Source organism: Epinephelus lanceolatus, chromosome 13, assembly GCF_041903045.1.
Source record: "Epinephelus lanceolatus isolate andai-2023 chromosome 13, ASM4190304v1, whole genome shotgun sequence".
NCBI lineage: Eukaryota > Metazoa > Chordata > Actinopteri > Perciformes > Serranidae > Epinephelus > Epinephelus lanceolatus.
Window position 1 is genome coordinate 4,100,662 of NC_135746.1, and position 16,390 is coordinate 4,117,051.

Sequence of the window (16,390 nt, forward strand, 5' to 3'; positions counted from 1 at the left end):
AACTGGTTCATGATTTCTGGAAAGACACATTGCTGTTGAGGCACTTTGAGCACCACAAGCTGAGTGCCATCTAGTTCCATTATAGTGAAGAGAAGGCAGACATCTCTACGGCTGCTATCTCCAACACTTGTAACTCACACCAAAACAACCTAGAGTGATAAATAGCACTACAGGTAAGAGAATCTTAACCCATGTTCATTATAACCCCTGTTCTCTAAAGACAACCCCTCCCCCAAACATATGAACACTGTGCACGGACATACTGTACGTAGATACACAGACACAGACTCCTCCCAACCTGCTGTAAAACACAAAAGCCTCTTTCTTCCACTTTCAATCAGGTGTGTTTGTCTGTGTCTGCTGCATGTTTATTTTTCAGTATGTTTGACTTCCTTTGAGACCATACGAGATTCCCAAATTGTTGAAAATACATAAAACATTTTAGTTCAGTGTGCTCACTTTCCCCACCTGTGGCGTTCTGTCCACTCCGGGTGCTGGGTGACGGAGAATTTGGGTCATCCTAAAGGAAGACACAAAGATTAATAAGCATCACTCCCCCCTCTATCATCACCACCATCATCATCATCATCATCATCATCATTATAGACAGTCTCATTTATTAACACATAATTATGGTACAGGTTTCTTTCATCTGAATTTCTTTGTTTGTCATTTCTACCTTGTCGCAGTAATCCTCATTATGACTCAGTTTGTCTCTGTTTTCATCACATTAAAGCAGTGAAAACTGCAACACATCAAAATAACTCTGATCATCATCATGCTCATCTAATCACCACCAACATCACCACGATCCCTGCCTCAATCATCATCCTAACTGTCCTCGTGAATCACAGCAGCTTCATGAATTACAAACATCAGTGTTTTCTCTTCACTCACATTTTGGCTGTCCTCGGGCCTCTCTGAGGCTGCTTTCCTTCTGGGGGGAAGAAGAAGCCTCACGTAAGAACAGGGCATGTCATCCAGTGTCAATAGTTTTAATGAGTGTAATATTCACTAATGGATCCTGAACCACACATTGATTAAAGGCTTCAGTGACAATTATGACCCCCGCCAAGGAGGTTTAGTTTGTTTGTTTGTCAGTGGGGTTACAGAGGAACAACTGGCACAGTCTTTATGAAACTTGGTGGAAAAACCAAATACATTTCGGAGCGGATCAGACTCCTGGGGCAGACACACAAATTATTTCTTACTTTTACTAACATAGTGCAATGGGGCATTTAGCCATGGTGGAATAAATGGCATACTTCTTAAAATCCAGTAGATGGTAGTAAGTTCAGTTGTGACAATACAGCCAAATGTAGAAATGCGACGACTGCATAATTCAGTCCACACTCACAGGTTCCAGTAATCCTCTGGGGCAGCCTACACATGTAGTAACTGCAGTCGTAATGGAGCACTTGTTTGACATCATTTTAATAGTTGTAGCAATTCATGCGACTTATTACACAGCTTTGTTTGATACTCAATTCTTACTGGGCAATTACACTATTGTTTAATCTGTTATTTCCGATGAGCAGGCTGTCGCTATGGATGACAGACCATTGCTATGATTGCAATTCTGATCATAGAGGCTTGGAAGTGGAAGCACACTATCATTTTTCAACTGATAAATTAATTTTTAAATCAGTATTTTGTAATGATTTATTTAGTAAGTAGCCATGTAGTACGTTGAATAATGTACAGCAGACTGACTCAGTTAGTGGCACACAGTCTTTACCAACAGATCTGACTTTGCTTAGAAGCTTTTAAAAGCATCTGGGCTGTGCTCAGATAGTTAAAAAAATACGTCCAGTGTCTTGTCCTAAACATTTTTTATGGACTTTGGTGGAAGTGGGTTATTTTGGTTACTGTTATTGCCGCTTATTATGGTTCTGCACATTGATAGCTGTTTTTTTTTTTTAATTCCAAAACTAAAACAATAAGTACTGCTGTTTTTAAAACTACATTCAATGTCATTACCAAAAGCTAAAAGCATTATAAGGTATAGTGACAAATTTAGGCCAAAGCAAGTGTAATTTTTTTCTGTGCATAAGTAAAACAGTAATATTAAACACAAAGTGATAAAAAAGAATCATTTTTGATGAAAATTTGTCAAACGGACAGTCATTTCGTTCTTTTTTTTGGGGGGGGGGGATTATATGTAATATTTTGAAATAAAATGGCAGCAAGCCCTATAATCTTATTTTGCCACTTTCATTTTGCACTTTCTTTTGTGTCAGGAGACTATGCGCCAAATTTCATGCTTGTATGACTATTTATGCCGTCGTACTGCCCCAATATTTGCATTTATATCATTTCGCAAGGTACATGTCCCAAAAAAGGGGTTTGGGGCCCCAGAGACCAAACGGGGGGGCTCTTTATCAACTTGTGATGGTCCAAGGCATTTACAGGCTGACAGGAAACAATAATGATAATAATAGCAGAACAAATCACCAGGGCTGGACCTGGATGGATCCGGCCCATCTACACTTCCTGGTTTTAAAATCCGGCCCAGTTGAATTTGTAATTGAATTAGTAGGTCATTAGTGGCAGAATAAACCCCGTCAGGGTGAAGAAGACTTCAAGTCCTGCCTCACACTCTCAGGTTTCATTTCACAATAATGACCTACTCGCTGTCCCGTACATACATATTGGCTGTGCTTGCAGATTTGCACATTACAGGCGCCTGGACTGTCTTGGTGGAGGTCTGCACTCACTGAGTGCCCCTCTAGTATCTAATGTGGCTGCAGGATGGTTTTGTGGTTTTCTCTTTGCTCTGACCTTCGCGCCAACAGAGCGTTCATCTCCTCCATCAGTCCTCCGCTTCCTCCACTTGTTCGGTTGGCATCGTTTTTGCCGCCTGAGGAGCTGTCGTCCTGAGGCTGTGGAGAAGAAAGGAGTGAAGTTACTTCTCTGATGTGTAAACAGTGAATGTTTGGAGTGTATCAGTGAGGTCTGGTGGAGATAATCCAGTTACATCCTGCCTGACTTGAAGAAGTTTGATCGAGACATCAAAGTCACAAAGATAAACCGGGGTCTCACTCTTTGAACGCGGCGCAGTTTGGCTCCGGCGATCATAGCGGCGAGACCCGTCTGGGCGGGGGGGTCGTCCCCATGACTCCCTCCACCCATGGGAAGTGGAGGTGGGAGAGGAGGTGGAGGCGCCCCTGCTGATGGTGGTGGAGGTCCCGGCGGCGGTGGAGGAGGAGGGGGGCCGCCCATGTTCATTGGTGGAGGTATTACTGGGGGGGCCACAGAGAGCACAGCAGGGTGGCCTTGGAAAGGAGAACCTGGAGGGAAAGTTGAACATGTGAAGATGGAGACGACTCGATCTGTCTGTATGTTTATGTTCAAAAGCACATGATGATGATGAAGAAGATTTTTACACTTCAGCTGCTCTTTAATGTGAGTACCTGAGTTGGATGACCGTCGCTCCCGCTCCATGTGCGCCTGCATCTGCTGCTGCTGCTCCATCATCTGCCTGAAGGGACAGAAGGGAAACACGGCGGGTCACTTAATATCACAAATGTCACGTCTTATCCGTGATCCTGTCATTTCACTATCCCACAGGAACAGAGCAGCCAACCAGCTCTCAGCAGCAGCCAGAGAAAAGTCCTCCTGCCTCTAAGCTGCAAGAGGAAACTTCAAACATCAGCAGGTCCAAATAAAAGTGATAAGTAACCTGAAAAGGCTTCAAACACAGTAATTACTGCAGGCTGTGTTGTGCACAAGCTGTGACCAAGCAGCGCTAAATATAGTAACGATAAAGGTTTTACAAATGTGATCTTTAGTCTGTTCCTCGCAGGAGAAAAGTGACATCAGTGTCTGTGTTCTCAAATCATGTCTGATTTAAATCATTTCAACACATATTAGATAAATGAATTTCATTCCAGTGCCAACATCATTACTTTATTAAACTGTTTTGGGAGGTAAATTGTTCAGAGTGGTGTTCAGGGGCGGAAACAAAGGGGGTTTTGGGGGCATGCTTCCCATTTACAACAGATTGAGCATAGCGTTAGTTCAGGCAGGACACAATGTCAAGCTCAGCTCGCATCCCAGCTACATCAGCTGATCTCAAGCAGCCCAATCAACTGATGGAGCAGCTGATCAATGGAAGGGAGTCAGCTGATAGATCACATGATTCCTTTCTATGCAACCAATTGGCAGATCTCATTCAGGGCGCCCTATTTAAACTGCTCTGGCCTGCCTACTGTTGCTGCTTCCTCTGCAACCTGCCTCCACCCCAGCTCCTCCTTTTCAAGCTGTGTCTGACTTATCAGTGTCATTTCTGTTTGTCATTGATGCTGCTCTGTTCTGTTCCCGGGGGTCTTTGCTGCTGCTCTCCCTGCCTTAGGCTTTCCATGTAGGCGCATGGAAGGGCAGAGAGGTTTGCTCTCCCTGCCTTAAGGCTTTCCACATAGGTACGTGGAAGAGGCTTTCTGCGTAGGCCCAAGAAAAGGCAGAGAGGCCCCAGAACAGAGTCACACCACCAAATATAATGCTGCAAAAGGAAATAAAGTTTTCTGACAAAAGTGGTTCTGACTGAACTGAATTTTTCAAACCATTTAACATAATAGAATGCCTAAAAATCTGTATATTATTTGGGGAAAACATGATAGTTCCCAAGGAAAATAACCATCTTGTGGAGCTACGTCCGATTTTGTATCTAATCATCCTGTTACTGTCTTCATCATTCTGAAACTAACACAACAAACTAATTTTCACTCCTGAAGAGAGCCTAAAAATTGTCTGTCTTTCTGGATAGCACGGGGAAAATGCTCTCTTATTTTAGCTCTGATTTGGACTCCAACCTGCAGGAAGTATCTGGCTCTTTAGCGGCTAAATACTAATGTAAGTATATTCATCAACTAGTCTGTTGTTTGGTGGTGGGCAGGTGCAGTGTGCGGTGGGTTTGTCAAAGCTTTTATGCTGAAAGCCTCAAGCTGCCAGATATGAGGGTGATAAAAGGGGTGAAACCAAACCGAAACAATAAAGTTGCAGGTTGTAAAGACAAAAGGAGAGGAGGAGGGATAATTCTCTGTGTCTGTTGCTACGAACGACCCCCTTTACATTAAACAAAGTCGATTATTCCATTCTTAAAATAAAAAAATACGGATTAGTGCAGCTTTAAAATCTTAAAATCATGATGCTGAAAACATTTTTCCCAAATCCCACTTTAAGACGAAGTTGAATGAAATGAAGAAAGAAACACCAGCAATTATGTGAAATGACAGGGGTGTGGTTTTACCGCAATGGAGTGAGTTGTGTTTAACGTGAGCTCCCACTTAACTTCTAACTTCAAATTAAAAAAATGTAAAGTGCATCCCATCTTATGTGACAGCAAACCATTTCTAAACATAACCTGAAAGTGAAATAGCTCAGTGGAAGTACAGAAATTGCAACGAGGTATACCCGACCCTCCAACACAAGGCCCAATGCCTCCTCGGACCAGAGTACCAAGAGCCAAGGTGAGAAGACCCCACCCTCAGGGGATTCAGGAGAGATGGACAATCCAGGTTTGAAGTCAGACATCCTTCTCTCGAATAAAGAGGCTACTCTACAAAATATGGTATGTGAGATGAAGGCAGAAATGGCAGAGCTAAAAGAGAAGTGTGAGGATATGGGAGGACGAATGACGAAGAATCTTCAGTGTTCTCCAGCACCACAGCATCTGTGTCAAACCTGCTTACGGAGTTGCTAAAGTTGCAGCTAAAGTTGCTGCTTTTCAGGAGCACCTTCAGTGTTTCCACATCTCCAATATTTTGTGCAAACTGCCTCTAAACGTTGGCAGATGGGCTGATTTTCTCTGTTGCTGCCATCACACTGAAGGCAGCTTTGATTTGTGTCGACTTTACATGACTTGTCGTCTACTTGTCTTCACAGTTCAAATAACTTTTTGGCATTGCTGCACAGTTTCCCCTACAGCACGCTAAACATCCTTCTCCTCATCTGTCCAAACCCACATCACTCTCTCCTTCATCTCCGTCCATCTCCACTCTCCACCTTACAACCTCCCCACTCCCAGCTCCCATCAAACCCTCCCCATCTTTCCTCACATCTCTGCCTTTGATGTGAGAAGCATATGTGTGTCACGACTCAGGAGAGAGAGAGAGAAAGGAGACAGCTCATGGAGAGGAAGTGGAATTTTCCAGCTGTGCGTCGGAGTGGAGAAGTGCTGAGCCAGCAACCTCTCCAACGTGACAGTGGAGTACGTAGCGGGAGCAGAGCTGCTGAGCAATGCTGCCCTGCTACCACTGGAGAGAGCTCAGTCAAATTAATTTGCGTCCCCTGACACACACGTGCTCACGCACAAATCCGAAACCCACACACATAAGCACACAATCTCCCCTCACAGTCACAGACGTAATCCTTTGTGCCAGAGGTTCAGTTTAGCAGACACGGGATCAGAGAGAGCCGTAACTCCCATCATATTTGTTCTCTTAAGCTCTGGCATTTGGCATTTGGATGAACCAATAGGCAGAGCTGAATCAGGTTTAAAAACAGCAACAAAGACCTAGTTGTGCCTGAGTGTGTCTCCGAGGGGGAGAAAGGAAACGTAGCCAGAGTGGAAGAAAGGCAGGCCGCTCAGCAAGCCATGGACATTGCCTCAAGCATCATTTCCAGTACTACTCATCCATTATTGTGGATTATTCAATGTGCCACCATAATTCAGAAAAAAGACCGTCTTGGGGTTTTTTTTAAGCTCGCTGTCTTTATCTGACTGTTCCCCATGTGTGTTAGTCGTGGGAGGCAGACTGAGGGTATTAGAGAGGGATGAAAGAGAATAGAAATAAAAGTCATTACGGGCAGCTGTCAGTCGGCAGAGTTCATATTCTGTGTAACAGGTTGTCACACACACACACACACACACACACACACATGGGGCTGCACTCACCATCATAATCCTAAACATTATACTCATTTAGACTCAGTTCACTTAAAGGTCGTCCACTGGTTTGGAGATGATTCAGTTTAATGTTCTGAACAGGCTGAAAATCTTACGGTAGCCTGGCAGGACCATCCTGATGTCGGAGCTCGACATTCTGTTTCCACACTCTGCAAACGTTAGTCGACCACAACGGTCATTAGTTGGCAAGATTTCATTGGTCGCTTAGTCGCAGAAAAAAAAATGCATGTGTACGGCGCCTAATCTCCAGGGCTGGTACCTGCGGTTATTCCACAGGCTAGTTAATAACATGTCGGGCAGGAAATCCAAAGTGTGGGATCATTTTGAGAAGGTGAAGGACGAACCCAAGGTGATATGTAAACTCATCTTCATTGGTCGACTACAAACATGACGTATCATCTGAAACATGGAAGTAGCTACATGCCCATTAGCCCACAGCGTCATTAACAGGCGGCTCGCTCAGTGTGTGACGTGCACTTGGAGATAAAATATAGGCCTATATTAATGAAGGTTCATTAGTACGGTTGGAGCTTGGATTTGGGCCGCTGCTCCTTCGCATCAGTAAGAGGACTTTACGTTTGTTTTTAAACTGTTTCAGTTTTTTCAGTACCTTGCTCTCTGAGCTTCCATCTCATCTGAAGTCGGTCCATTCTGGACTTGGCGCTGGACAGCTGGACCTAAAGGCGCACATTACAGCAGGGAGAAAGAAGAAGAAGAAGAAGCACAGATTAAGTGAGGTTAACCTTAATAATCCATCACCAGCAGTGTAACGTTAAATGAAATCAGCGCCAGTGCCAAATAACCATGAATTAAACAGCAGTTGATCACTGTGTCCTCTTTCTGCTGGAATGAGTAATGTGCAATGAAAAGCATGTTAATCCCTCACTCCAGGTAAATGAATATTAATTGATTCATCCTCTTGGACATAACACAGAGCGTGTGAGGGAGCTGCTTGACCCTGCTGTCACACTGCTCATATGTTTACTCCTGTTACCCATAATGCTCTGTTAGAGACACATGATGCTCTGTTTAAGTCTCAGAACAACGTACTCATCAAACACACACACATGTCAGCCACAGACCCATGAGTAGGGGAGAGTCGGCTTAAAAGTGACGTGTTACACTTGCAACACACACGTTTTCGCTTGCTACATAAATGCCATCATGACCTCATCATATTGTCAGTGCTGTATCAAAAATCCCTTACAAATTATCAACAGGATTCGTCCTCTCTGCAGGGGATGGTGGCTGGAAAACCAATTTAGCACAAAGTAAGTAAATATTAAAATCCAGGGGTATTTTTCTGAATATAAAGTTCTGTTTCTATGTTCTATGTCAGCACAGTTTTAATATGTCATGCGTTTTACCTTATGTTACTTATTATCCCCTATCTTTGTTTTTCCAGAATTCAGAAAGGACCAAACAGGAGTAGCTTATTTTCTGGATGAAATATTGTTTTGCCAGAATTGTAAATACAGACAGTGCAGACAGGGCGGTTGCACTGGGGCCCACAAGGTGAGGGGGCCCATAGTAGGCCCTCTTACAATATGTAGGGCAGAAAACGGGGCCTTGTGGCTAATTCAAATTGCCACCTTAGATATATGCCTGTGTTAAAAAAGAAAAAAAAAACTTCACTAACCCATCCCCATCATGGTTTTCTCCTGTTTGATTTGTAAAATAGTCAGTCGCAATCTATAAAAAATGTTATAAAATATATGCTTATTCTACATAAACTATAAGCTATAAAAAAACTATTCAATTAAATGAATAATTCCTCATTTTCTTGAGTATTTTTGACATATACGTATATATACAGTGATTATTTCTGGGTAACGTATGTTGGTTACAATGTCAAGTCTCCATTTGATCATGTCACGAGACGATAAGATTACACAGTAACTAGTTTAGGCGCAAGATAGTAACTAGTGTGATCTAGGCCCGTCATAACAGCGTGCACTGGACCCATTGTAACCACCTTACGTCACTGCGTTTTGCACTTGTTTTTTGCAGCCAATTATCTGATGTAATTTTGTTTTTTTAATACCAGGGCCTCGTATAGTATGTCTGCTTTTTTTTGTCAAACTTGCAAATATAAATGGACTGTGTGGCTATAGCAGCTGGTAAACTTAGTGACTTTGGGTGTGGCTACATTTTTGACCGTGAAGGGCTCAGTGGGCAGTTACACACTGGTGTCCCCAGAAGCATGCATCCAATAAGGGTCATTAATATTCTGAGGTTGTAAAATGATGCTCACAAATAATTCTCTGATAAATTTAAGTTTGTGAATGTGTAAAAAGTTTTTCTAGCTGCAGAAATACCAAAATTCTTTCTCTGACCTTGAACTCAAACCACTGTGTTGCCCCACCCAAAATATATTATTTAATAATTGAATTAATATCATAAACATGCAGGCGACTAGTCGACTAATGGCCCTAAATGACGACTACTTACTAAATGACGACTAGGAAAATTCTTAGTTGGGTGCAGCCCTAGTTCTATGATTAAAATAAAAACAAAAACCCACTCTGTGTTCAGTCAGATGTCATGTCATCATATTCTAAATCAGATAAGGGCTGTATAATTGGCTAACTGTGTGGGTGTGATCATGGAGGACGTACACAGATGTGCCGACTACTACATCTACTAAGTTTTGGTATGAAATCAACAGAGGTGTAGTGGTAGCTGATGAGGTGGGTGTACTACTAGGTAGATGAGTAGGTTACAGAGGAGGAAGTGGGCATACTCTCCTATATATCCCAATGGCTTTTTGGCTGATAGGTGGGTATACTGTAAACGGCCACAAAAAGAAATGGGTATACCCCGTACACCTGTGTATACCCTCCACTGCACCACTTGAAATCAAGGTAAAAACAGCTGCTTGACTGAAACATTGTTGATTTGCCCTGAAATATATTTAGTAGGGCCCGACCAATATGGATTTTTTGGGGCCGATGCTGATTCCGATATTATGGAATAAAAAAATCCGATAACCGACATATTGGCCGATTAAATTTTTACGTTTTTCAATTTAAAAACCCCGAAATACCTGCTTTTGATGGCTTAAATATAGTTCAAACACCCGTTACAAAGATATAAATTGAAGGAAGAACATTTTACTATTTTCAAATACTTTTATCAGAAATTGTGTGGAACAAGCAGCATATGAACCATTTGAACACAAAATAAATCAAAAATATGATGTGCAAAAAGGCAGTACACCTCTGGGAAATAAAATAATCATGCAAAGTCTATATGAATTAAGACATTCACATGTATGTTCACAGTACCAGAGTTCTTCTTATTATTGCCAATTTAACAGAGGTAGGTTATAGTGCAAAAAGTAACACAAGGACATCATTTCACCATATTCCCTGCCAGATTTCACTGCCGATTAAATCGGCCGACCGTTAAAACAGTCGGGCCCTAATATTTAGTAGCTCAAACTGATACAAGTGAGACTCATATACGCTTCAGTTGCAAAATCAGAGCGTCCAGTTTAATTCCTCTATTGAAATACTCTAAGTGACACATGTAGGTCGTTTGCCTGAAAATATTAGATATGTAAGTTAGAAAAAACAGAGTAAAAGTGACAAATGTTACAGTTTCGGCGACTCTCTTGTTACTCTGTGATGAAATGCAGCTTGTCCGTGTGTTAAGTGTCATGGAAAGTAAAACCAGAGCCACGTCTGCAGAGTGTTTGAGCTGCTCTCTCCAAACAGACCACCCTAAATTAGAAACAGAGGAAATTCTGTCGTCTGTGGTTTCCGAGACATTGACAACACACTGCAGCTCCTGTAACATCTGCTCTGGGGTCAAAGTTCACAGACGAGAGATTTGACTTAAAATTTTGAGCCATTTTTCACCTTCAGATTTTTGTATAATATCATAAAAACTCAAACATGGTCAGCTCGGACAGTTTTGAGTTAAATACGTGAAGTTAGTTTCCTGATGTAAAGAAGTCACAGCAGAGGAGGCTCAGAATCAAAGACTCGTGACTCCCTCTGGTATCTCCTCCTCCTGCTTATGATGTGATTTGAGCTACAAGGCATTGGGATGTAATCCGTTTAACACCGTAAGTGAGATCTGCAGATGGAGAGCCAGATAGGGAACGTAATTAATTGAAGACACGATAAGATGAGGACAAAAGGACGTCGACGCAGGGATTACAATCGAATCAGAGCGAATCTTCAGTTTTCAGTGAAACTTTTCTTGTCACTGAACTCCTCTGTGACGATATCCATCTTCATTGTTCCTCCTGAGAACAGCTTCAGAGGAGAGGCTCAGGATTTATGCTCACATTTGTGGTTTGGCACCGGCCTCTTTTTGAAATTAAGAAATGGGATGAAGCCTTTTTCAAGTTAAGGGACCAGACGAGAACCCTTGCAGCGTAAGGGCTTTTATTTTATTGATTTATGACATTTAGATATGAAACGCTGACAGAAAGTTGACAATGTTTCCAAAACAAAATATTATCGTTCTCCATTTGGGTCGTTTCCACAGAGCCTGACCTCTTCTGTCTAATGAAAGGTGTCCCTTATGAAACAGTTTTACAGCTGGACACACAGAGGTTGTTTCAGGGTCAATACTCAGTGACGATCCTCTCCACCGCTCACTGCTCTAATGGAAGTCACTCTGCGGCGCTGATGGACGCCATTGATCAAGTTACAGAAACCCAAAAATAGCACAGCACGACAAAAGACCTGACTCACGCCTACTATCAGATACCTCCTCTCATACACACACACAAACACACACACAGTTACAAATGTGTATCATGATTATTTTACTTTTTCATATTCTGTGATGAGAATTAGGCCTGAGAGCATAAAATGTCACCGATAAGAGGCAACCTGTGATGCCTGTATACTGAGTAAAAGAAATGTTTTCACATTTAACCCTTTGAAACCTGAGCAGATTGGCTTGATTTCATACAAAAACATGGGAAGAAGGCAATGAGCAACTAAAGAAAAAATGACACAAGAAATTGGTCAAAAAAAAAAAAGAGAGAGAAAATTAATTTAAAAAAATTAAATACAATCACACAAGGGAATGACCTGGGGGAAAATAATTCTGTACCAATTTTTTAAATAAATTTCTAAACTTTTTTTTTTGTTGCCAATTTGTGGTATATTTCTTAGCAAGTTGCTCATTGCCTTTGTTTCCCCATGTTTTTTCAAAGGAGCTGCACCAAATTGCTCAAAGGTTCAAAGGTTGAAATACTTGTGAAAGGCGTCTGAAAGCAGCACAAGAAAAGTGATGTGTGTTGCTTAGACTGGAAGCTCTCATATTTTTGAATTAAAAAAAAATTAATCATCATCAACATTATCTAATAATATTACCCAGCAAAGCTTCGCATCATGAACCATATATGACCCTCTGTTTGAGAGCCAACCACAAAGAAAGGAACAGCAGCAGGTCCCTCATCATCCACTGTTACTGAGGACAAGACACAAGGTGAGCTCATGAAGAAGCCGCTAAAAGTGAAGCAATCATTTGACATTGAGGTTTCACAGATCTCATGGTAGTGATCAATGAGGCAGGATCTAATTAAAGTATGATCTATGTTTCTGTTTTTCACTTTTACATGGTTACCTTGTGTTATTTGTATATAGTTTTTCAGGTGTTACTGGTGTATTCTAGTCAGCTGTTTAAGCTGTTTAAGAATGGTTTAACCTTTGGGCAACATCAGTTTTCGTGTGCTGCTTTCAGACACCTTTCACAAGTATTTTAAACTTTGAACCTTTGAGCAATTTGGTGCAGTTCCTTCAAAAAAACATGGGGGAAAGGCAATGGGTAACATGGTAGAAAATGTCCCCCATATTGCAAAACAAATAAATAAAAAAATCAGAGAAATTATTATTATTATTATTATTATTATTATTATTATTATTATTAAATCTTAGAATTTTTCCCAGGTCATGATTGTTTGTTTTAAATTTTCTTTTTATTTTTTTTATCTCTCTTTTTTTTTTTTTTTTACCAATTTCTTGAATATTTTTGGATCATCTTTTCTTTGGTTGCTCATTGCCTTCTTCCCATGTTTTTGTAAGAAATCATGGTTTCAAAGGGTTAAAAAAGGTTGAGTCAGGAAAATCACTTTTACTTTTTACTTGAGTGTCTTTAATGCCAGTTGAAATCACCTTTCTAACAGAGTGAATGTTGCCATCCTTCAATACGAATCAGAAAAATTTTGTTTGATTTCTTTTAAAGTCTCTTTTTTAAAAACCTAAAATGATGTATAAACTCCTCTCAGCTGTTTGAAAGCCATACAAATCAGAGAAGCAATCTTCTTCCTACTGTGGTGGCTCAATAACTTTAAAATGGACTGTTTCTTATTCTTACTGAAGTTGGTCTTTTACCAGAGAAAAGTAACAAAATGCTTTCATTGTGATACGACACTGTTTAAATAAAACAGGACAGAAAAACAGGAGGTTGATTAATATATTAATGTCTTTGGCCTCTGCTATGAAGTTATTATATTGGCTGACCATGAGTCACACTCGTAGGAACGCACCCCACAACCTTCCATATGCTATTAACACAAACACACAAACCTGCAGTGATAATAACTGTCATGCAGAAGTTCTCACACACACACACACACACTGAGAGCTGTGGTACCTACAGGACATGCTGAAGAAGAGGAACCGGCTGTAGCAGACACAGAGGCACTGACAGACCCACTCCCCGCTCACCATCTCTCGCCCTCCATCACCTCCCTCTCTACCTCTCTGTCTCTCCCCTCACCTGCCTGCCTCTCCTCCCTCTCCACCTCCTCCTCCTCCTCCTCCCCCTCTTCCCAGCCACAGTATCATTTGTCATCTTCTTGTAACCCACACCTCCAGGCAGCAGCAGCACAGCGAGCATCTCTGGTTAATGTTTCAAAAGGTCGGGTTTGTCTGCAGGCTGTGCAGCCTAGTGCCACACACACACACACACACACACACACACACACACACAAATATTACAGCGAGCTGATCCACATTCATCTCTGGTTCAGAACGAGCCTGATCGTCCAATCAGCTACCAGATCAAAATGTCACTTAAACAATGGACATGTTGTGTTTACTGCAGCTGGTGTTTGACCTGCAGACAGCGGATCAAACACTTTGAACTAAATAACGAATGATTCTTAAAGGTGGAATTTACGATTATTCTCATTTGCAATACATCTGTAGATCTGAGATTTTTCTGCTCAGAATGTGGAAATTTCAACATCTAAGTTTCCATGACAACTTCACATCTGTTGAGGAGGACTGTGTGTGATATGATTGAAAGGTCTAAAACAGCTACTCAGTGAATGTTCTGGTGACATTTGTGTCAGCTACTGTTTCCAAGGTCAAAAACAACTATGAATCTCAATCTGTTAACAGTTTCTTGAATTGCTCAAAGAATAATTTACTCTACTTGTGCATCAGCTCTATGCAGAGCCTACGCTGTAGCCTACACACAGCCTACACCATTGTGAGCATTTATACTTGTGCGGTGGTGTGTCTGTGTCACTCTGCAGTTACACCTCCAAAACACTAGTCAGCGGCGGAGTTTTTATGAAGTGCTGTAAAGTTTAGTTGATTCAAAACACACATTAAACACACATTAAACATGGCTTAATAGAGACAATTTAAAACACAAGTACACAAATCAGCTTCACTATAACTCGCAGCATTCACAGACAAACACTTGTCTTTATCTGGACACATTTTCCCCACAAATACAACATGCTAACGTTATTAGCACAAGCCTATGGCATTTTACATTGTATAAATTAGCCTAGCGATGACCATGGAGTTCCTCTGCTCATATGAAGCCAGGATAAATCAATTAAAGTAAATCAAAGCTTTGTTTCCACTGAGGGAAATGGTGTCAGCTTACAGAGACAGACAGGAGGTCTGCGTCACTGTGACGTGTAGTTACATTTCTGGGGAGGTGCACATCAGGCTACGGCGTAGGCTCTGGTGTTGATTCAACGCAGAAGTATAAATGAAGTATGCACACATCCAGGCAAAAGTACTCAGCTGCAGGCAGGGGTGGTAACACGTTACAAGCTACACAATATTAGGAATGAGTGCTTTTCATGCTTGTTTAACTGTATTTCTACTCTTTACCTGCGTGTATTTTTGAGCCATTAATCTACTTTTTATTTCGCTACATTTGCCAATTATAACTTCATTAGCCTACAACTAGTCTGCTCTACATGTAGGGCTTGAGTGTGCAAAGAGTGTGTGAGGAGCACCTCTCCTGCTCCAAGCTGCAGCTGCCTGAAAGAAAAAGAAGCAGCATTTGTCTTTTGACCTCAGTGCAAGGACAGTGGAACAAAACCCAGAATAAGAAATGAGAGGCAGCTTCCGGCAACAATCCTTGACCACGTCTGGCCACAGTTTTTTACTAAAGATCTAAAAAAAGCCAACAGTTACATGATCGTGTGCTCTCTGTGCCACCTGAGATCTCCGCTTTTAAAAACTCCTCTTCAAACCTTCCCAAGCACAACAAAGTCAGTAACACATACTGTAGGGGAAAGTGTTGTTAGCTAGCATTAGCTCTGTTAATTTTTCATGTGTAACGTTAATCTTTGATGTTATGATAAGTAAGAGGGGGTAGAGAGGAGGAAATGGAGTGATCTACTTCAACAAAAGAAGTGACATTTTTATTATTATTTCGCACCGGCCTGCACACACTAACAATGTGTGTGATTTATGATCCATGCACTTTATTTTACTTTTACCTGAGTAGACTTCTCAAATAGTAATTTTAGTTAGATTTACAGACAAAACTTGACAACAGGGCGCAGAGGTCTGCACGCTTTAGGCTCCAAAGCAATAGTTTATTTCTCTTTTACAGGACAGCGATCCAGTGTTTCTCAAATGCCAGTCCAGGTGTGCCGCGGGATTTTGTGCTAACCACACATTATTATTATTGCAATAAGTCAGCTGGGCCTGCACAAAAAGTTATGAATGATTTTTTAATTGACTGTTTCAGTATGTTGTGTGCACCCATTTCATAATAAAGAGGAAAACTGCACCGTTGCACTTTACCTCACCTTGCTGCTGTTTTTACACTGCCTGCTGCCTCTTTTATCAAAGTTTTTATACTGCTGCTATATCTCTCACGCACTTTATTGTTTTTATACCTTACTGACGTCTTTTTATATTTATATTTATATTTATATACTGTCTGTCCTTTTTATTGTGTTGTTATCTTGCCGAGGGTACTACACGTAATTTCGTTGTGCAATGCACAATGACAATAAAGTCTTCTATTCTATTCTATTCTATGAAAACTGTAGCTAAAAAATGTAATTGAATTTATTCTAATTTAAAAAACCTACACTGGGAATCTATTTGTCGCCGTTCGCACATGGGATCTTTATGTGTGTGACACATCAAAAGCCCTGATTGGCAGCCAGTGTGAGGGATGATAACATTTAAAAGGAGAAAGCTGTGAGCGGGACAGTGGGTCACTTCATTGGATGGAGCAAATTACAGT

General features: G+C 41.3%; 1 protein-coding gene across 5 annotated transcripts in view; it reads right to left on the reverse strand.

Annotated features, from left to right (window-relative positions):
* evlb (Enah/Vasp-like b) overlaps positions 1–16,390 on the reverse strand; it is a 92,952-nt gene that overhangs the window by 7,744 nt on the left and 68,818 nt on the right. For 3 of the 5 annotated variants that reach the window (XM_033649192.2, XM_033649191.2, XM_078173662.1), the window contains 6 exons: positions 7,518–7,584; positions 3,414–3,481; positions 3,043–3,290; positions 2,782–2,882; positions 898–937; positions 469–520 (listed from right to left, as the gene is read on the reverse strand). In XM_033649192.2, the coding sequence (XP_033505083.2) occupies positions 469–520; positions 898–937; positions 2,782–2,882; positions 3,043–3,290; positions 3,414–3,481; positions 7,518–7,584 (576 nt within the window). The remainder of the gene's footprint in view (positions 1–468; positions 521–897; positions 938–2,781; positions 2,883–3,042; positions 3,291–3,413; positions 3,482–7,517; positions 7,585–16,390) is intronic. The other 2 variants (XM_078173663.1, XM_033649193.2) reach the window with 1 other exon arrangement.